Source organism: Amblyraja radiata, chromosome 1, assembly GCF_010909765.2.
Source record: "Amblyraja radiata isolate CabotCenter1 chromosome 1, sAmbRad1.1.pri, whole genome shotgun sequence".
Taxonomy (NCBI): Eukaryota; Metazoa; Chordata; class Chondrichthyes; order Rajiformes; family Rajidae; genus Amblyraja; species Amblyraja radiata.
The window spans coordinates 168,692,619-168,715,387 of NC_045956.1; the positions used below are offsets into that span (position 1 = coordinate 168,692,619).

General features: G+C 40.8%; 1 protein-coding gene across 1 annotated transcript; it reads right to left on the bottom strand.

Moving 5' to 3' along the window:
* Positions 1 to 1,494: 1,494 nt before the first annotated feature.
* On the bottom strand, positions 1,495 to 22,064 carry cd8a (CD8a molecule). Its single transcript, XM_033035142.1, has 7 exons — positions 21,943 to 22,064; positions 20,201 to 20,518; positions 19,445 to 19,540; positions 15,641 to 15,751; positions 15,491 to 15,530; positions 9,053 to 9,101; positions 1,495 to 3,068 (listed from the first exon to the last, which is right to left on the bottom strand). The coding sequence occupies exons 1-6, from the start codon at positions 22,010 to 22,012 to the stop codon at positions 9,056 to 9,058; spliced, it is 681 nt and encodes a 226-aa protein (XP_032891033.1). The 5' UTR covers positions 22,013 to 22,064; the 3' UTR covers positions 1,495 to 3,068; positions 9,053 to 9,055.
* Between the last annotated feature and the right edge of the window lie 705 nt (positions 22,065 to 22,769).

Consider the following 22,769-nt stretch of genomic DNA (forward strand, 5'->3'; position numbering starts at 1 on the left):
CATAACAAGTTTAAAACTAAAATAATGTACGTCAAGGGCATACGTGGTTAAATTCTGGCCCATATGTTTACTGTAAACCGCAGTGGAGATGGTTGTTTTCGATTCTGCTCGCTCTATCTCCGGTTATATGTGTAAAAAAGAAAAGAAGTGTTTGCAAGCGCTTGTCAGTGTTGCAAGGTGCAAGGAGTCAGTCACCTGGTGCGGTTTTGCCGAGCGCCGAGAAACCGTGGCGACACAGGGTGCGGTTCATTGCAACATTTATTGTCTCAAAATCTACATCCAACCCATCTCAATCAAGAAGCTACAAGCTCCGAGAAACAACAGCTTGGGATGCGGCGAAGCAATGGCATTTCTCTGGCTGCGTGAAAGGATCATCAGTCACATACTGCTCAAGAAAAGACACAAAGTGCTGGAGTAACTCAACGGGTCGGGCAACTTCTCTGGAGAACGTGGAACAGGGAAGTTTCCTGAACCGTCGCCTATCCATGTTCCAACACTTTGTGACTTTTTTGTTGTTGTAAACCAGTTCCTTGTTTCTAAATAGTGGGCAAGCACCGGCAGAGCATGGGGGTCTCTATAACATGGCATTGAAGTAATCACACTAAAAAGAATACAGATATGCAACCGCGTATTATCGCTCGATCTGAATTGCCTCTGAATCTTGTTTGTTCCATGCGCTCTAAAGCGTGTCCGCGTCCCACCCGCCGCCAATGAGATCAAAGCGGTTCTGAAAGTTTAGTTTAGAGATCCGGGGTGGAAACAGGCCCTTCGGCCCATCGAGTCCGCGCCGACCAACCCATACTACACCAGTTCTATCCTACACCTTTTATAGAAGCCAATTAACCTACAAACCAGAAGGTAGACACAAAATGCTGGAGTAACTCAGCGGGACAGGCAGCATCTCTGGAGAGAAGGAATGGGAGACGTTTTGGGTTGAGACCCTTCTTCAGACTGATATCAGGGGAGACTGGTGGGAGAACTGGGAAGGGGGAGGGGATGTAGAGAGAGGGAAACCTAGGGCTATCTGAAGGTAGAGAAGTCAATGTTCATACCGCTGGGGTGTAAGCTACCCAAGTGAAATATGAGATGCTGTTCCTCCAATTTGCGTTGGGCCTCACTCTGACAACGGAGGAGGCCTAGGACAGAAAGGTCAGATTGGGAATGGGAGGGGGAGTTAAAGTGCTGAGCCAGCGGGAGATCAGGAAGGTTAAGGCGGACTGAGCGGAGGTGTTCAGCGAAACGATCGCCGAACCTGCGCTTGGTCTCGGCCGATGTACAGGAGTTGACACCTGGAACAGCAGATACAGTAGATGAGGTTGGAGGAGGTGCAAGTGAACCTCTGCCTCACCTGAAAAGACTGTCGGGGTCCTTGGATGGAGTTGAGGGGGGAGGTAAAGGGACAGGTGTTGCCTCTCCTGCGGTTGCAGGGTAACCTACAAACCTGCACGTCGTTGGAATGTGGGAGGAAACTGGAGAAAACCCACAAGGTCATGGGGAGAATGAACAAAGCCCGTGCAGGCAGCACCCGAGGTCAGGATCGAACCTGGGTTTCTGGCGCTGGAAGGCAGCAACTCTACCGCTGTGCCACTGTGCTGCCCCCAATGAAAAGGTCTGGGCCCATCTGCAGGAAACCATGCAGCTTCTGCAAACAACCCATCATCCTCCTGGGACTGACTTCTTCACTGTCTGGGAAGCAGCGTCACTCCAGAGCCTACAAAGCAATTGTGACTAAAAACTTAATTATCCCGAGAAAAAAAACATCCACACAAAGTGCTGGAGTAACCTAAAGGGCCAGATAGTATCTCTGGAGGACATGGATAAGTGATGGCTGGGGTCAGAATCCTTTTTAAAGCTGATTCAGATTTTTCCTGACCAACTGAGGCAGTACAGCACTTTGTATTTTGATTCATTGATTGAAATATACAGCATGGAAACAGACCCTTCGGCCCACTTTTGCATTTGTTATACTACACATTGGAGACAATTCACTGCGGCCAATTAACCCATGGACCCAAGACTCCAGCATCCGCAGTTCCTTGTGGCTCCATTAACCATTCCGAGGTTACCAGGCTCTCTGTGTAGAAACAAAGAACTGCAGATGCTGGTTTACATGAAAAGACACAAAGTGCTGGAGTATCTCAGCGGGTCGGGCGGCATCTCTGGGGGGTGTATGGTCAGTCTCTCTGAAACTCATTCGGAGCCCCGGGCCCACCACCAAAGTGCAAAATCTGATGGGCAATGTTTGCAGCCACGTGTTAGCACAACTGATGAAGGAGATGAGGAGGAATTTCTTTGGTCAGAGGGTGGTGAATCCGTGGAATTCATTTTCACAGAAGACTGTGGAGGCCAAGTCAATGGATATGTTTAAGGCAGAGATGGATAGATTCTTGATTAATTCAGTTGTCTGGGGTTATGGGGAGAAGGCAGTTAGAATGGGGTTAGGAGGGAGAGATAGATTGGCAATGATTGAATGGTGGAGTAGGCTCAATAGGCCTAATGGCCTAATTCTGCTCCTATCACTCATGACCTTATGACTTATGAACAGCCTCGCTGAGTGCAATGCTTGTGACAGTTGTTTCCCAGACCCTGACACATCAAGATGCTCAAGATGTGACACGTGGACTGTGAAACAGCCCAGCCCCACTTGTCCCGGAAACGTTCAGCGCTCGGGGAGCCCAGTGTTCGGGGCCAAGGCTCAATAGGTGGAACGGGACTTTGCATTTTGGCCGGTCCAGGGATTTCAAATAATTCACATTAAACAATTGAAAAGAACCCCTGCAGATTGTTATTCCACAACTTAATTAATTGTTAAACACATTAGAGAGAAAAAAAACTAATTGCCAACACTTTTAGGCATTGATCGACGTTGTAGCATAGCCATAAAATAAACACAATGTCCAGGATCAGGAAGAATCTTTAAAGACAACTCAAATAGACGTGTCCGGTTCGGCAGCGCTCCATCGACCGACTGCACGCTCATTCCAATGCAACCTCCTTTATTTCCCTGGGGTGTAGAGTTGAATTCCAGGATTTCCATTTATGGTTGTACACGTTTTTGCGGAATTAACCTTCAGCAAAATGAAAGAAAACAACATTTGTATTGTAAATAGCGAAGGTCAAGCAGACCTTTAGACGAGAGCCATTTTCTAAAACAACACTTACATTCTGGTGGTCCATGAAACAAAAATAATAAAGGTATCATCTTGGGAATCAATATTGCTTCAGTCCAAAGCAAATCCAGGCATGATACGTGGAAAACTGCAGTGACAGAGACAGTGACAGAGAGAGCCTCTATGGGCTTGCCCCCACCTACATTAAAAGTCTGCTCACCCACCACACCACCTCCAGGTCCCTCAGATCGGCCGACTTGGGGTTACTGAACTTCCCGCGGTCTAGGCATATGCTCAGGGGCGACCGCGCCTTTGCGGTTGCAGCTCCGAGACTGTGGAACAGCATCCCCCTTCCCATCAGAACTGCCCCCTCCATCGACTCCTTTAAGTGGTGACTAAAAACTCATCTCTACTCCCAGGCCTTTCTTGACATCCTCTGAGCGAGGGCTATATGTATGTAGTGATGTTTGTATTTTATCTATGAACCACTGTTGTTTGTTATATTATTCTTTTACCAATGTATATTATAGCACTTTGGCCAACGAGAGTTGTTTTTTAAATGTGCTATATAAATAAAAGTGACTTGACTTGACTTGACTCTGTCCATGGCCACTTTTCCCGCTGAGCTGTATTTACTTCCTGACACAAATTATCGATATCGCTATATTCAAAAATGTTATTTTCAGAAGAAACCGCGAAAGAATGATCGATGCGCGCAGATTTGCCCAATTTGCAAGAAGTATGGAAAAAACGCACTTTTGGAAGGAAGTCACAAGACTAATTCAGATAGACAACATGGAAGGGTGGGGCAATGCATTTACACATACACAGTCCTTAATGTTTCTGCTCCACCTACATTCGCCATACACTACGGCCATTCAAAGATAACACTAAAAGTACAACAAATAGCGAAGTGAAACGTTGAAGTTTATCAGCAAAACGTCATTAGTGTCACCAACTAAACGCATCCGTTCAGTTGACCAAGTCTCGGAAGAAAGGTCCCAGAAATATTAAGCATTACATATTGCGGAGAGTAAAAAACATCGTTTAGGACAGTGATTCCCAACCTGGGGCCATGGCAAATTTCAGGGGGGCCACAGAAATATTTTGGGCCACAGTTTCAATGAAGGGGGCCACAGAGCTACCACCCTGTTGCCTCATAAATTTCAGTTCTAATAAATTTAAATCTATGTAGTTGAAATATTTTTGATGTTTGTGGAATAGAATAAAAGAGAATATATGTGCAATTAATAGACACTGATATTTTTATGGAAGGTATTATAATATTGAAGCACTTTTTTCCCGCTAATAAATGCCCCCCCCCCACCCGGCCACAAAAAAATTAAAAGATCCCAAGGGGGCCATGAGCAAAAAAAGGTTGGGAACCACTGCTTTAGGAGTACAGAGTCTTCATTGCATCCACACAAAGTACTGGAGGAACCTAGCGGATCTGTGAAGGCAATGAACTGACGATGTTTTGGGTCGGGACTCTGGTTCAGACTGACCAAAGAAGGGTCCCGACTCGAAAAGTCGCCTGCCCATTCCCTCCACAAATGCTGCGTGACCCGCTGAGATCCCCGCAGTCCGTTGTGTTTTGACCAAGATTCCAACATCTGATGATGTTTGCCAATGTCAAAGTTTGGTTAAAATTGACCCAAAGTGTCAGTTTTTAAAATCTTTACCAGCTCCTCAGTGACAATATATTCATAGTCATACAGCGCGGAAACATGCCCTTTGGATCAACTTACCCACACCAACCAACATGCCCCATCTATGCTAGTCCCACCTGCCCACATTTGCCCATAATCCTCGAAACCATTCCTCTCCATAACCTGTCCAGATGTCATTGAAATGTTGTTATAGTACTTGACTCAACCTCCTGAGGCTCGATCCATATACCCACCGCCCTTTGCTTGAAACGTTGCCTCTAGGTCCCCTGCTTCTTGATTCTCCTACTCTGGGTAAAAGCCTCTGTGCTATTCCCCTCATGATCTTATACACATCCATAAGATCAGCCCACATTCTCCAGTGCTCCAAGGAAGATAGTCCCAGCCTGCCCAACCTCTCCCTACGGCTCAGGCTCTCAAGTCCTGGCAGCATCCTCGTAATCTTCTCTGTATTCTTTCCAGCTCGACAACATCCTTGCTGTAAGCAGGATGACTAAAACTGAATGCAATACTCCAAATGTAGCCTCGCCAACATCTTGTACAATTGTAACAAAATATCCCAACTTCTAGACTCAAAACAATAGACAATAGACAATAGGTGCAGGAGTAGGCCATTTGGCCCTTCGTGCCAGCACTGCCATTCAATGTGATCATGGCTGATCATCCCTGGATTGGTGAATGCCAATGTACCAACCTATCGACCTGTGACACCTTTTCAAGGAACAAGATATCTGCACTCCCAGATCTCTCTGCTCTACAACACTCCCCATGGCCCTGCCATTCTCTGAAATGACAGTGAAGGAGAATGTTGACAGTTAAAGATTGGCTATTTTTACAACCAATATTTTCCATGGAAATTCCTCCAGCACCCATCCAGTGGAAGTGCTGGCATCTGTAAGAAAAATAACAGAAAATGCTGGAGCGACTAGCTGTTCCGGCAGCCTCTGTGGCTTTTTGACCAGCTGAGTGTCTCCACCATTTTGTGTTTACATTTCACATTTTCCAGCAGCTTAGTTGCTTTCTTTCATCGATTACTAATTTCTGCTGGCTTATAATTCACAGATAATTCACAGATAAAGAATCTTATCTTGGAACGATATTCTTGTGTGTACCCAGACTGTATGAATTGGTAGGCTAGGCTACAGTGGGAATCACATTCATAAATTCATTCGATCGCGGATCAGAATGAGGCCATTCAGCTTATCAAATCTACTCTGAACGAAATAACCAAACCAATCAAACCAATGTAGGGTCCACATTTCATCCAAGGCCCGAATGCAGCGGACGTGCACGGCGCTGCAGATTGTATCTAATCTTAAAGATATTATCTATATTCGCATGAAAATTTAAGTCCAATGAGGCAATTACGTTTTTTTTTACATGTTATCAGATCAACACTCACGCGGGCGGAAGGAGTAGATACCCACACAATTCCCACAGTCCTTTTGTGCTTCGGTTACCGTTAGAGGTACACAGTTTTGTTTCACACCAGAAAAATCCCCCATTCCGAGCGACCAAGAAGAGGTGACCCCATCCTTTGCCTGAGCAGTCCATATGATCCCCGAATCGCATGGGCCGGTGGAGTCTAGCTGGCCAGCCCTGTAGGCTTATCAAATCTACTCTGCTATTCAATCATGGCTGATCTATCTGTTCCTCTCAACCCCATTCTCCTGCCTTCTCCCCGTACCCCCTTACATCCGTACTAATCAAGAATCCGTCAATCTCCACTTTAAAAATATCCATTGCCTTGGCCTCCACAGCCATCTGAGGTAATTAATTCCACAGATTCATCACCCTCTGATGAAAGAAATTTCTCCTCATCTTTCTAAAGGTACTTCCTTCTATTCTGAGACTCAGATCTCTGGTCCAAGACTCTCCCACTCATGGAAGCATCCTCTCCACATTCTGACCTTGCCTTCTTCTTACATTAACTCGCTCGTTCTGACAGAGATCAGTTGATGGGTGGTGCAGCAGGTAGTGCAGCTGACTAACTACTCCAACAACCTGGTTTGATCCTGATCTCCAGCACTGTCTGTGTGGAGTTTGCTGGTTCTGGTCGTCTGGTGATTAGGTCGTCCAAGTGGGACAGCCCCTTTACATTTATTCCTTTCATGGTAGTGGGCTCATTGTCCTTATAATAAAAAGTGCGGAAAATGAAGTCATACTTTGAACCTAACTTTTGCGGTCCATAAGGCACTAAAGGACACAACATTAGAAACATAGAAAATAGGTGCAGGAGGAGGCGATTCGGCCCTTCAAGCCTGCACCGCCATTCATTGTGATCATGGCTGATCGTCCCCTATCAATAACCCGTGTCTGCCTTCTCATATCCCTTGACTCCACTAGCTCCTAGAGCTCTATCTAACTCTCTTAAATCCATCCAGTGACTTGGCCTCCACTGCCCTCTGTGGCAGGGAATTCCATAAATTCACAACTCTTCTGGGTGAAAACGTTTTTTCTCACCTCAGTCTTAAATGACCTCCCCTTTATTCTAAGACTGTGGCCCCTGGTTCTGGACTCGCCCAACATTGGGAATATTTTTCCTGCATCTAGCTTGTCCAGTCCTCTTATAATTTTATATGTTTCTATAAGATCTCAATTCTGGATACATTCTGGAGTAACGAGCCAGGTAGCATCTCTGGAAAAACATGGATAGTTGACGTTTCAGGACTAAAATATCAATGTTCTCCAGGAATGCTGCCTGAGCAAGCTGAGGTGCTCCAGCACTTTGTGTACTTTTGTGTATTAACCATCATCTACAGCTCTTTGTTTTTACTTTTGCAGACAACGACTGACTTTGTCTGTGAACACAATTCACTAAACATAGTAGGGCTGGCTGAAGTTCCACATAAAGATATTGTGCACTGCTGCACAACCACAAACTAAAGAATTGCACCTAAAGATCAAGACACTCATTTCGAGCCTGATCTCGGTTTTATACAATGCGATGTTTTGCAGATCAAAATGCTAGTTTTCCAACAGTCAACTAGAAAATACCCCTCACACCTTTGATGAATAACTTGCAGTTCTTATCAAAATAATCACTTCTTGGGATTCACTGTCACAAGAAATGAAATTCCAAGAAATGGATTTCATAATTGAAAAACAATTCCTCAAGGGATACAAAATGGAATGTTTTTATGGTCTTTGCTGATAACGTCTTTGCAAATGAGCCACTTCACTCAACTATCGCATTTCTAGTAGTCCACAGTATTGTTTGATAGAAAGATCACAGATTAGATCTAGAAAATATGTAGAAAGAATAATACATTTCTATATAAAGATAAAATGTAGCTGGGAGGGGTTTTCAAGTGGTTCTATTCCAGTGTGCCCGCTGTCCTTGGTTAGGCTAGTCTGTAGTGCATTTGAGGGAAACTTTGACAAACATGTGTATCTTCTGTGCTTTGGTTGACTGTAACACTACAGCCAAGGCATGCCGACAGTCAGGGGACAGTGGGTTTTTAGGAGGGGTGAAACTCTGATATGCCCTTGGAGGTGCTGAAATTCATGAAGGGTGTTGGGGCTACACTTATCCAGATAATTGGAGAGTTTCACATCACCATTCTGATTTGTTCCCTGTATATTCTGGAAAGGCTTTGGGGTTGAATTTTTTATATATAAAATTATGAGAGGCATTCCTGTAAACCTTTCCTATACAGAGAAGTGTTCAGTCCACGTGGCTGAGAACAATATGCTTGTTAGTCAGTCTTCTCGTTTTCATTTACAAATCATCAACCAAACTTCTTTATTATTTACCAAGATACAGTGAAAATCATAGTCAGAGAGAACTTCTACAATGTCTTCCAGCCCAATGTCTAGTTTGTATCTCAAGTATCTTTGACCGGCATTCTTTTGTATATTATCCTAGACCCATGGTCATAGCGAACGTACAATTTCACCCAGCCCTACATCTAGTTTGCATCTCAAGGCCCTTTAAACTTGTATTTCACCTGTATATTATCCTTGCCCAATGTTATTCATTTGGCAGCAATTCTTTGCTTCTCCGAATCTTTGAAACCTGCCTCAATCCAAAATGTTCACTAAGAATTTACCATTTTCTCAAATAATTTGATTATGAGTTAGCAATGAAATGCTTGAGATGATTTATGATTGAGGGCACTGTACAAATCAAAGTTATTGTTGGGTCATTTTGCTACATATGACTCTTTACTAAATACCACCAAAATATTGCTCTTCTTTTAGCTATTCCATGCAACACAACTTGAGCTATATTAAATTAGATGGTTTGTTCTTTCATTGAAATCCTGTACTTACTTGTTAATGGTAATTATTTAATGGTCTTCTAATATCTTCAGTCATTGGTCTGGAAAATAAATACATTCAGAATGATGTTAATGTAAGAAAAGATATTTCCTTGAACGTACTACAGTTTTACAAATGACGTATAATGACTACAGAAATAAATAAATGCCAACAAACGATGATGCGCAGAACTACACTTTATCTTGTAAAACAAAATGCAGGATAAATTTGGAGGTGACTTTCAAAACCATAAACCACTTTTTAGTCAGCAATTTTCTGAAAACTTGATCATACATTTATTTAATATCTCTTGAAATGCTTTAATATGATTTACATTAACTATAACTAAATAGTTAGGGAATATTTAGAGCAAAGTTCGCATTCCAAAGTTGGAATTAGTTCAAAATATTATTTGATTAAACATCCTGAAAGATATATTTAATTCAATTATATTATCACAAAAATAGTAACCCTGAAACTATATGTTTTATTAATGATTAAACAATGGTGCAATTGTAAATAGAAGTTAAAAGTATTTAGGGCATTATAATAGACAATGCCTGATGATGTAATATCAATCTATTTTTATTTATTTTTTAATATTTTATTTTATTAGAAGTAAGTACAGTCATATGGCACCAAAGTGCCTAATATATATTTTCATAATACATTTTATGTACAACTTCTTTTTTTTTTTTTTTTACATTGAAAAAAGATTAGAATAAGAAAAAGAAGTTAGATAGTAAAGGATAGAAAGATGTGAAATATATAGTGTGTGAAAAAAGAAAACGAGTAAATGAAGAAAGTTGAGAGAGAAAATAGAGAAAATAAAATAAAATAAAAAAGAAAAGGAGATCATTATTTATAATCTTGACCAACCCTCGTCCAGTCCTGAAACAGTTATTTTTTTACAATTGTGTTGCACCAAATGATTCCAAAAAAACGACGAATGGAGACCAACTCGTTATGAATTGGTCTGATTTATCCATTAGGAGGAATCGCATTTCCTCAAGATGAGCGGTGTCCAACATACTTGCAATCCACATTTTAAGCGTTGGTATTGATGTACCCTTCCAAAATTTAAGAATTAATTTTTTTGCTATTATTAAACCATAGTTAAGGAATAGATTTTGAGATGTGTTCAATTTATTCCCATCTTCCATTACGCCAAATATAATCATTTCAGTATTAGGTTCCATTCTTGTCTTGAACAATTTTGTAAATATTTCAAAAATATAATTCCAAAATCTATAAAGTTTTATGCAGGAAACTAAGGAGTGTGTTATAGTTGCCTTTTGGGCTAGACATTTATCACAAGTGGCGGATATATTTGGATAAAATTTGTTCAATCTTGTTTTTGAATAATATAATCTATGTACAATTTTAAATTGAATTAGATTATGTCTTACATTAATTGAACATTTGTGAATATATATCAGGTATTTTTCCCATTTAACCTTCGTAATTTTTATCATTAGTTCCCGTTCCCACTCTTCTCTAAGTACCTCTGTCGATGGTAGGTCTATATTTAGAATACTATTATATAAATATGATATTAATTTTTGTGAGTCAGCTTCAATATTCATTGATTCTTCCAATAAGTCAGGAGTTACTTTTTGATATCCTTGTATATATTTTTTCACGAAATCGCAAATCTGAAGATATTTAAAATATTGGTTGTTTTTCAATTTAAATTTTAATTGTAGTTGTTGGAATGATAGTAGGTTTCCCATTTCGTACATATCCCTGATCCTTCTAATTCCGAGACTTTCCCATTGGTTATATGTCTTATCAATAAGAGATGGTTTAAATAAAGGGTTATTCGCTATTGGCATTAACAGTGATAAATTTCTTAATTTTAAAGATAATTTTATTTGTTTCCAAATTCTTATTGTACCATATATAATTGGGTTCTTCAGTTCTTCATATTGTGTTATTCAGTTTTTTTGGGGAGAAGAGGATCGTTCCTATATTACAAGGATGGCAATCCTCCTTCTCCATTTTTATCCATTCTGTCTGTTGGGTAGAACTATCCAACCAATAAATCATATTCTTAATATGCACTGCCCAGTAATAATACATAAAATTCGGAAGTGAAAGTCCCCCGACCTCTTTTGGTTTACATAAGTGTTTTTTTGTGATTCTATGTGATCTATAGTCCCAAATATAATTAGTAATATTTGAGTCTAATTTAAAAAATATATATTTTGGTATATATACCGGTATAGATTGAAATAGGTATAGTAATTGTGGTAGGAAGATCATTTTTATTGCATTTATTCTACCTAATAATGATAAGGGAAGTGTTTTCCAAAATTTAATCAACGTATTAAGTTTATTTAATAAAGGTATGAAATTAGCGTTGAATAATGCTTTATATTTTCTAGTAATCTGAATACCCAAATATTTAAATGTTTCTGTTGCGATTTTAAATCTTCAGTAAGTGTGTAGGTTCTTGAGGTTTTAATGTCATGATTTCACTTTTATTCCAGTTTATTCCAGTTTATTCTATATCCAGAAAAAGACCCAAATTCCTCTATTAAGTTTAATAAATTTGGTATGCTCGTTTGTGACTTTGTAATATATAAAAGTATATCGTCTGCATATAATGAGATTTTATTCTTTGAGTCCCTGGTATTATAGCCCTGAATGTTCGGATGAATTCTTATACTTTCAGCCAGGGGTTCTATCATAAGGGCAAATAGCAGGGGTGATAGTGCACATCCCTGCCTATTACCCCTTGATAGTTGAAATTTTTGAGATAACATGTTATTAGTTAAAATTCTTGCCATTGGTTTATCATATAATAATTTTACCCATGTTATAAAATTCTCTCCCATATTAAATTTTTGTAGTACTTTATATAAGTATTGCCACTCTACCTGATCAAATGCTTTCTCTGCATCCAAAGAAATAATTGATATATCTTCTTCCTCTACTTTATGCGAGTACATTATATTAAACAGGCGTCTCAGATTATTAAATGAGTATCTTTTAGGTATAAACCCCGTTTGATCAGGGTTTATCAATTTACTAATATATTTGCTTAATCTTCTTGCTAAAATCTTTGCTAAAATTTTCTGATCTGTATTTAAAAGTGATATAGCTCTGTACGAGCCCGGATCTTCTAAATCTTTATCTTTTTTTGGAATAAGCGTAATAGTTGATTCTGTTAGTGTTTCAGGTAGTTTGTTTTCTTTAAAAGCATGGGAGTATAAATTAAATAAATAAGGGGTTGTTATCTCCTGAAATATTTTATAAAATTCATTATTAAAACCATCTGGTCCCGGTGTCTTACCATTTTTCAGCGATTTTATTGTTTCACCTATTTCTTTGATTGTAATTTGAGCTCCTAGTTCCTCTTGTTCCAAAAGGTCCAATATTGGAAGATTGCAGTTATCTAGAATTTTTTTTATTTTACTATCTTCTATTTTAATTTTAGATGTATATAAGTTTTGGTAAAATTGGGCAAATCTATTATTAATATCTTTAGGTAGTGTTAGTAATTTACCTTTCTCTGATTTAATTTTGGTTATAGTATTTTACTTTTCTTGTTTTTTCAATTGGCGAGCTAAAAGCTTATGTGGTTTGTCACCAAACTCAAAATGTTCCTGTTTTGTAATTTGGAATAGTCTTATTACTCTTGCCGATAAAATTCGATTAAGTTTAAATTTCAGTAATATTATCTTATTGTGTTTATCTGTCGTGGAATCTTTGGCATTATCCAACTCTAACTGTCTGATTTCTTGTTCTAACAATAATTGTTCTGTCTTATTCTTTTTATTTTGAAAACTTTGATATGAAATTATAATTCCTCTCATAAATGCTTTAAAAGTTTCCCATAATAAAGAAGACAAAGTACCTGGTATATAATTTGTATCGAAAAAAAGTTTCATTTGTTGTTTTAAATATTGATAGCCTTGCACGTCATTTAAAATATGTGTATTAAACCTCCAAAAAAAATTTTCACCCAGCATTCCCTCAAATTTTACTGAAAATGTCAACGGAGAGTGATCTGAGATACTACTAATGTGGTATGTTGGGTTGTTTGTATATGGCATTAATTTCATATCCACTAAAAAATAATAAATTCTTGAATAGGTTTTATGCACCGAAGAGTAAAACGAGTATTCCCTTCCAACTGGATTAGCAGATCTCCATACATCTATTATATTAGTATTTTTTATATATGTATTTAGAAGTTCGCTAGTTTTAGATTTTAAATTACTCTTCTTTTGTTTTGCTGATTTATCTAGATATGAATCTAAAACACAGTTAAAGTCCCCCCCTATTATCACATTTTGGTAATTAAACTCTGATATTATGTCAATAATTTTATCAAAAAATTGGGGGTTATCAAAATTCGGAGCATAAATATTTATCAAAGTTAGTGGGGTTGCATAAATTTCACCCGAAACTATAATATATCTTCCCTCTTTATCTGATATGGTATTCTTTAATTTAAAAGGAATACCTTTCCTAATAAGAATAGCTGTACCCCTAGATTTAGAAGTAAATGAGGAGTAGTATGTTTGGCCTATCCAATTCGCCTTTAATCTTATTTGTGTTTGTTGTTTCATGTGTGTCTCCTGCAAAAACATTATGTCGCTTTTCAACGATTTTAGTTGGGCAAAAATTTTACCCCTCTTAATTGGTTCGTTGGCACCCCTTATATTCCAACTACAAAATGTAATTCCTCCATTCTTTATTTGTCTATCGTCTTGCATTGTAAATCAAGGTAATATTCCTGAATTATATGGTGCAACCAAATACCTCAGAATTTTAGGACTTGGGTGGTCATCCCGGTTTATTAGATTTATATTGCATGTAATATCAATCTATGATATACTAATCTGATAATATTCATCTTGGCAAACTATTATCCATGCTAACATTTCCCCAATATGCACCTTCTTTGTTTATGATCTCGGCAACTTATTATATCCCATAGAGTATTCAATTATTCACCCCATAACCTTTAATCCCTTTCCCTGATATAACTGAACCTGTGATCTTTAAGGGAGATCCCAACTTCCATTGTTTAAGTTTTAGAAATCCAGAATCATTAAATACTATAATTCAATAATATTTTTTAAAAGTTACCTTTGAGAAAAAGTATTGTTAAAAAGTTCACAATTTGATAACATTTGTGGGAGAGTTATTGATTTTTTTTAAATTGTATGATGATTCATCAGACAACCTTTGACATTTAACATTGACATTTTTTATTTTAATGGAAAATTGAATAAATTGAAGATTGAAAAACTTGCCATTGAAAAATAATCATCATATGTTAACCGTCATATGTCTGGGTCATAGAATGAACTGATTGTTCAGGTTTGATCTTGAGCAAAAATTAAGTTTAAAATGTAGAAGTATGTTTTTTAATTCAATGTTCTGTTTGAAAAATGTTAAAATTGAAGCTGTGCCAAAGCTGTAAAATGATCAAGTTTTTTGTACAAGGTACACAAAAATGCTGGAGAAACTCAGCGGGTGCAGCAGCATCTATGGAGCAAAGGAAATAGGTAACGTTTCGGGCTGAAACCCTTCTTCAGACTGATAGGGGGTGGAGGGGAGAAGGAAGGAAAAAGTGCTTCCGATAAAATATATATATTTAAAAAAATGTAGAAGTATGAATGGTGGGATATATGCAATGCTGTGTTTAATTTGGGTACTTCTACTAACATTAATAGAAGAGGTTTAACAAGTCTTCACATATGAACATAAACCCCAGTACACCCTGGATAGACTTAAGATCTAAAACATTGTTGGCGATAGAATATAGATTTATATTCTATCCATATTCTATCCCCAGATCTTAAGAAAAAGTTGAATAGGTGATGTCCATGAAGCTAAATGTAATTTAAAATACTTATTTTAGTTCAATAAACCACCCATAGGCATGGGCTGTGGGAAGTAGATGCAGAGATTTTATGTGGAAAGCAATTAGCCTGGATTGGAATGTTAAAATGTGGGAATATATACATTTTTAAATGACTATCTCTAGATTTAGCATGTAGACTGTAGAATGTTAGATCCAATGAATAAATTAAATGGATTCAGAATAAGATGGATTGGATGTGGTTTGTGGAGTGAGTCTGTCTGTCCTTCCAAAGGTCTGTCCTTAAAATGAAACTAGAGGAGGTCATTAATATTTAGAGATTCTGTTTGTACCATGAGTTGAATGTAACATCTCTCATGCCCCACTCTTGCTCTTTCTCTGAAAATATGTTATATATTTCATGTACTGATGCCTATCACTAAGTGGTGCTCTAACATTCCTGGCAAGACATTTCTCATAGAGAGGGTCGGCACCCTTCTCCACCTCTCCCACCCATTCCTTCCAGGCAGAGATGCTGCCTGTTCCGCTGAGTCACTCCAGCATTTTGTGTCTATCTTCGGTGTAAACCAGCATCTGCAGTTCCTTCGCAAACAAGAACTAAAACTGACCTCTTTTTGAACTGATGCTGGCAGCGTCTCCGGCGGGGCCCTGGAAAACAGAAGCAGCTCAAGACAACTGATGTGCATTTCACCCGCGCTGAATTCATTGATGGAATGTAATTTTCAAAATAAGAAAGAAACCGAGCGGAAACCTCATACTTTTGCAGTAAACAATGGAGACGACGACCAGAGCCAGAAACTGCAGAAATGCCGCACCAGCCAGAGGAGCCCAGATGAACATGTGGCAGAGCGCTTTATCTTCCTTCATCGCTAACATTAGAAAAATAATCAGAGTTTAATGAAAAACGCATTTAAATGTATTAAGACAAGACCAACAGGTCCATAGATTGTTTGACTACCTAATAGACATTAGACAATAGACAATAGGTGCAGGAGTAGGCCATTCGGCCCTTCGAGCCAGCACCGCCATTCAATGTGATCATGGCTGATCATCCCCAATCAGTACCCCGTTCCTGCCTTCTCCCCATATCCCATGACTCCGCTATCTTTAATAGCCCTATCTAGCTCTCTCTTGAAAGCATCCAGAGAACCTGCCTCCACCGCCCTCTGAGGCAGCGAATTCCACACTAATGCGATTAATTTATGTTAAGCGACAATAAATATTCACATTTGAGGGTCTTAATATTTAATATATAACAATTATAACGAAACGTGTAGGAAGGAACTCCAGATGTTGGTTGAAACCGAAGATAGACACAAAAAGCTGGAGTAACAGCGGGACAGGCAGCGTCTCTGGGGAGAAGGAATAGGTAACGTTTTTGGGGGTCGAGACTCTTCAGAAAAAGGGTCTCGACCCGAAACGTCACCCATTTATAACGAAACGTCTGATACAGGGGGGACAAAACTAAATGTGAAATTAAACGAAACTGCTTTATACTATATGTGTAAGAAGAAAGTGCAGATGCTAGTTTAAACATCTTTGCTTTATACTATATTGGTTATAGTTTCTTTATTGTCACGTGCACCGGGTACAACGATATACTTTTTTTGCATACAACACAGCAAGATTACCCCCGTGCATGAATAAGCACAATCGCCCCAGTTAGTACGGAATGCACATAACAGCCCACTGAGCTCTTCCATGCGGCCCCATTTTGGCCAACATTTGACGACTATTTATGCAAACACAAGCTGTTCATGTAAATATATTACTGAAACTCACCTAGTGCAATTATGGGAAGTTAGGGCAGTAAACATAGGGAGACGAAAGTTCACAAAAAAAACATAAAGGGCTGGAGTAACTCAGCGGGACGGGCAGCATGGGTGGGGGGGGGGGGGGGGGGGGGGGGGGGGGGGGGGGGGGGGGGGGGATAGACAGGCGCTGTTTCGGATCCACGGATGCTCCCTGATTAGCTGAGTTACTCCAGCACTTTGTGTTTTATTTTAAATCAGCGTCAGTAGTTCCTTGATTCTCCAAGAAAGTTCCCAAATTTTTCACGGTTTCTTTGAGAAGGCAAGTGCTATTGACGGTCCAACGCCATTCGGACTTTAACACCTTAAAACCTGATTTTATACTTTAAACCGCTCACTCTTTTTGTCAGCTAAGCATTGTGCCAAGGCAACATCTCTGGAGAAAAGGGTCTCTCAGTCTGAAGAAGGGTTTAGACCCGAGACGTCACCTGTCCCTTCTCTTCAGCGATGCTGCCTGATCCGCTGAGTTACTCCAACATTTTGAGCCTATCTTGTGTCAATAGACAATAGGTGCAGGAGACGGCCATTCGGCCCTTCGAGCCAGCACCACCATTCAATGTGATCATGGCTGATCATCCACTCAAGGCAAAGTGAGTTTAGAAACAAGGAACTGCAAATGCTGCTTTATACCAAAAATAAACGCAATGTGGTGAAATAACTCAGCGGGTCGGGCAGCATTTCAGCCAAAAAAAGTGGCAAAAAGTAACCGGAGGCGAGAAAAATGACCAAAACCAGTCAAGGGCACCCACAAATGACTTCTGGTAAACCCATTCTTGGCTGGGGAAGGTGTGATCTCAAGAGGAACACAATGGGGAGAAACTGTGGAACTGGTAAAGCGTCAAGTGGGGGAAATGGGCAAAGGGGGGGGGGGGGGGGGGGGAATCTTGACAATTTCTCAGGGAATGTCTACATTCACCTCCCACTAATCCGGCACTGAGTCTCCGTGCGCCGTTTGCGGCCGGGGAGCCGCCGCCACATTTCAATCCCTGCCACAACTGGTTTACTAACAATAATCTAAACTAAACTAAACTGTCGATCGATTTATGCGTGGGGAATTTCCGAAGATACGGGCAGCCAGGGTGGTTGGACATATCACCAACCAGCAAGTTGCTTTGCTTCGCCCTGCGAGACGCCTTGCTCGGTAGCAATTGAAATGCAGCGAGCGATAGATAGTACAGGCCAATCTTCCCGTTAAACGTAAGGGTTTATTTTGCATTCGGCGATACTTTCAGTGAATTGGACGATTAAAAAGCCGCGTTCTTTGAGCACCGGTGGTTTGGAACAAAGGGCGTAGAAACGGATACAATAAATACCGACTTTCAAACGACATTTGGACCGTTATATGGAAGGACCTGGGCCAAATGCAGGTAAACGGCTCGGAGTGCCACCTTGGTCAGCATGGACAACGTGGGCCGTAAGGTTTGCTTGCGAAATATATAGCTCTACGGCTATTATTCATAGCGTTACAATATTATTCTATTCGAGATTTCTATCAGAGTGGGTGCACAGGGAGGGCGCCTGGGCAGATTCAGAACGCTAGGCACAAAGAAACTGCAGATGTTGGCATCTTGAACAAAACACAGAGTGCTGGAGGGACTTAGCGGGTCAGGCAGCATCTGTGGAGGCAATGGGCAGACGACGTTTCGCGGAAGTATCCAGACCCGCGACGTCCCCTGCCCATTCCCTCACAGATGTTGTGTGACGGGCAGTAAATTCCTCCTGCACTGTGTGTTTACATTCAGAAAATAATCTGCCACACTGAGTACATTATTTAACTCTTTGCTTTAAAATCGCTTCATTAAAACGAAACGCGGTAAATGAAAACCCCAATCCGCACTTATCTACAAAGGCAGGCCAACAGTTCTTTTCCAGAATATTTTTTTTGGGTGGGGATTTTGTATATTTCCCCGCGCCTTTGCCACCCGCAAAAACAACAACTACGCCAAAAACGCCACGGAGAAAACCTCTTCCTCGCAGTTTTCCAATTATATGTAATCGGAAAAATGCTGGGTCTTTCGTAAACTGGTTTGGTGGAAGTTTGACACAAAAAGCTGGAGTAACTCAGAGGGACGGGCAGCATCTCTGGAGAGAATGAATAGGTGACTTTTCGGGTCGAGACCCTTCTTCAGACATTTCCGAAGTTTGTTCCGACCAGGACTTCTGAGGCCACGGCGACTGCAGGTTAAACGCCGAAAACGAGGGCAGCGACATGACCTTTGAGGCACTGAAACGAAGGCGTTGGGTGGGTGGGTGAGAGTGGACAGGAGACTAAGAGACTTTATTAAAAATATTTTGACTTTGCCTAGAGAAGGATCAAGACGCTTGATACCTTGAATATAAAGTTTATTTTTGTATTGGGATGCTTAAAAATAAGATTGTAGTTATTTCATGACTTAAAGGTGAATTTGAATTCCAATAAAATGCGAAGCCGACATAGATAGACAGACAGACAGACAGACAGACAGACAGACAGACAGACAGACAGACAGACAGACAGACAGACAGACAGACAGACAGACAGACAGACAGACAGACAGGTGGGTCAATAGATGGATGGAAAGAAAAAATTCAATCAATAAATCAATCAATCAATCAATCAATCAATAATCTATAAATTGACGTTCAAAACACACTTTTACTGGACGGACTATATATCCCACGATATATATCTTAACTCGAATCTATTTCCGGAGAAGAGCCAACAGTTAATTCCACTCGGGAGAATTTAATGTACAAAATACAGGTTTGTACCTGATGTGGCTGGAGTACATGTGGTCTCCTTGCGTGTTGCCGCGACTGTTGGAGACTTGGTGGGTGCCACCGTTGCCTTTGGAGTCGTTTTGACTTCTGTATTTATGCGATAAAGAAAATGGTGACAATGGTAAACATGGTTAACAAATAAAATATAGGCAACAATATAGATCCAATAAAAAATATATAACTTGGAAACTCACGGCGTGGCGAACATGATATCAACTCCTCTCCCCCGCCTGCACATGATCCATATCTCTCCATTCCCTGTAGATCTATTTGCCTATCTAAAAGCCTTAGATACAATACCTCCATAGTATCTGCCGCCACCAACACCCCTGGCGCTCAACAACTTCTGTGTGAGAAAATAGCGCACACATCTCATTTTCATTTCGCCTCTCTCACCTTAAAGCTACAATATGCCTGCTAATCTTTGATATTTTCGCCCATGGGGGAAAAAAAGGTCTATCTAACTGTGCCTCTCATCATATTATATTATCATGTTATCATTATATTATATCATCTATTATATATTATCATATTATCATCTTATTATATGCGTCTATCAGATTTCCCAAGTAACTGAGAAAACAACCCTAGTTCGTCCAGCCTCTCCTTGCAACTAACATGATCTAATCCCGGCATCATTCTGCCAAACCTTTTCTTGTTCATAAAACTTTGTTCATAAAAACAAAGGCACAGGGTGACTGTTTTTCCATTTAGAATTAATATTGTTGCATCTCAACTAGAACCCACCTTCCAGATAGCGAGCGACCATGTTGCCGAATTCCAAGGTGGGAGTCTTGACCATGACACAGTAATACTCCCCAGAGTCTTGTTTGGTGAATTTTTGGACGACCAGGGAAACCTTACCGGTGGATTTTCTGCAGTCCAATCTCCGGTTCTTACCAAGCGTTATCCTACCGACGCCAGAAATATACAGCAGGTGTTCTAGCTTTTCATTTTCACGCTTCAAGAACCAATGGACCCCCCCAGATACCGCCAGTGAGCAGTCTATGAGCACGTCTGTTCCTTCCTTCACCTTCCCGGCCGATGGAGAGTATTGAGCGGTTCCTGGCAGGAGATGAAGAGTAAATGCTCACAGGGTGACATTATTTTGGACTGAAATACCCGACCCTTCCCCCTAAGATGCCCAAATGAATCGGGAGATACCGAAAGCATCTGACCGAGCGAGCTGTATTATGACCAAGATTCACAAGAGCTTAAAAGTAGATGCATGTGGTCCGGAGAAGCGCCGTAGCCTCAACGGCACCGAAAGGCTCGATCGCCGAAGGAACCGAAAACAGACACAAAAAGCTGGAGTAACTCAGCGGGTCAGGCAGCATAGAAACATAGAAAATAGGTGCAGGAGTAGGCCATTCGGCCTTTCGAGTCTGCACCGCCATTTGATATGATCATGGCGGACCATCCAAATCAGTATCCCATCCCTGCCTTCTCTCCATACCCCCTGATCCCTTTAGCCACAAGGGCCACATCTAACCCTCTTAAATATAGCCAATGAAATGGCCTCAACTACCTTCTGTGGCAGAGAATTCCACAGATTCACCAGCATCTCTGGAGAAAAGGAATTGTTGACCTTTCGGATCGAGACCCTTGTTTACACCGAGAGTCAGGGGAAAGGGACACGAGAGATATAGACGGCGATGTAGAGAGATATATAGAACAAATGGATGAAAGAAATGCAAAACAAAGTAACGATGATCAAATAAACAGGCCATTATTAGCTGTGGCCAAGGAACCATTGGGTTCTTTATCCACCGCGTCCGGCCACCGTGCTCTCTCCCCCCCACAGCCCTCTTGTCCTTATTTTGTGTTTTAACTAAGGCGGCGGAGGAATTGCGGGATTTGGTTTTTATCTATCATTTTATTTTTCGTTGAAATGTCTAACTGCGCTAAGTGCAAGATTCGATCAAAAATCTAATTTTGCTGACAGGGGTTGGGATTCACAGCACAAACCACATGTCGGTTCTCTCACGTTAACCTACCCCGCATAGCCCTCTGCCTTTGGAATATCTATAACCCACGAGGGAATGCAAGGTGTTCAAAATTCATCGTGGACAATCGAACTCTCTTTGATCCGACTTTACTGCCTTCACTTTTCATTAAACGTTATTCCCTTTGTCATATATCGAAACGCTGCCAATGGCTCGATTATAAGCGTGGATTGTCTTTCCGCTGGCCGATTAGCACCCCACAAAAGCCTTTCACTGTACCTCGGTGCACACTAAACTAAACTAAGCCTCATGAGAAGCATAATCCGCAGATTGAAATCTGAAATAAAAACAGGCGCTGGAAAGGCTCAGCCGGTCAGTCAGCATCTGTGCAAGGGAAATTAATAGCATTGGCGTGAAAGTTTGAACTGGAAAGCGCTTCGTTCCTAGGTCTCTGACCTGAAACGGTAACTATGTTTGGGTTCTCTCTCCACAGATGTTTCAGTCGCATCCCGCTTTTTGTCTTAATTCAAGGTTAGCACCTACCAGTCAAATGGATGACGAGAAGGAACCCGACAATCTTCATGGTGCTACGGCGGAGAACGACCTGCGACATGCTGCGTTGTTCAGGCGAGGAAGGGCCCCTCTCTGCACCCGTGCCTTCCCACCACCACACACCGTGAAGTCACTGCTTCAGTAGGCGTCGAGATATCTACACGCACCGCGACCCACCCCCTCCCCTGAACATGCATCCCAACCGAGTTTGAACTCTACCACCTGCAGGAAGCTGAGCAACTCTACCCCGAAACAATGACCTCGTATGTTTAGATGGTGGTTAGCTGTAAATTTCATTCTTGAGGCAGAATATAAATACCGCTGTTACGGTGCCAGAATAGAACTAACTAGGTGAAGGAGAGGCAGGTGGAATTTAATTCTGCCGAGTATGAGATGAGGCAGTAACAATGGGGCACGCAGCACAACTGATGTATTGAGGGAAGATGGACACAACGTTAGAGTTACTCATTGGGCCAGGAAGCATCTCTGGAGATAAATAATGGGAATAGGGCAGCGGTAGAGTTGCTGCCTTTACAGCACCAGAGACCCAGGTTTGATCCTGACTACAGGTGCTGTCTGTACGGTTTGTACCGTCTCCCCGTGACCCGCGTGGGTTTTCTCCGGGATCTCCGGTTTCAACCCACGTCCCGAAGACATACCGTTTTGTCGGTTAATTGGCTTGGTGTAATTGTGGATTGTCCCTAATGTGTGTAGGATAGTGTTACTGTGCAGGGGTCGTCTGTCGGAGCGGACTCGGTGGGCCGAAGGGCCTGTTTCCGCGCTACATCTCATAACTAAACTGAAATAAAAACAATCCC

Excerpts from the sequence above, each read along its gene's own strand:
- cd8a (XM_033035142.1), bottom strand. The coding sequence starts at position 22,012 with ATGTCGCAGGTCGTTCTCCGCCGTAGCACCATGAAGATTGTCGGGTTC. Across the intron at positions 19,541-20,200 it reads GGTCGCTCGCTATCTGGAAG|AAGTCAAAACGACTCCAAAG; the intron begins GTGGGTTCTAGT and ends GCATAAATACAG. Across the intron at positions 15,531-15,640 it reads CTCCATTGTTTACTGCAAAA|GGCCCCGCCGGAGACGCTGC; the intron begins GTATGAGGTTTC and ends TCTGTTTTCCAG.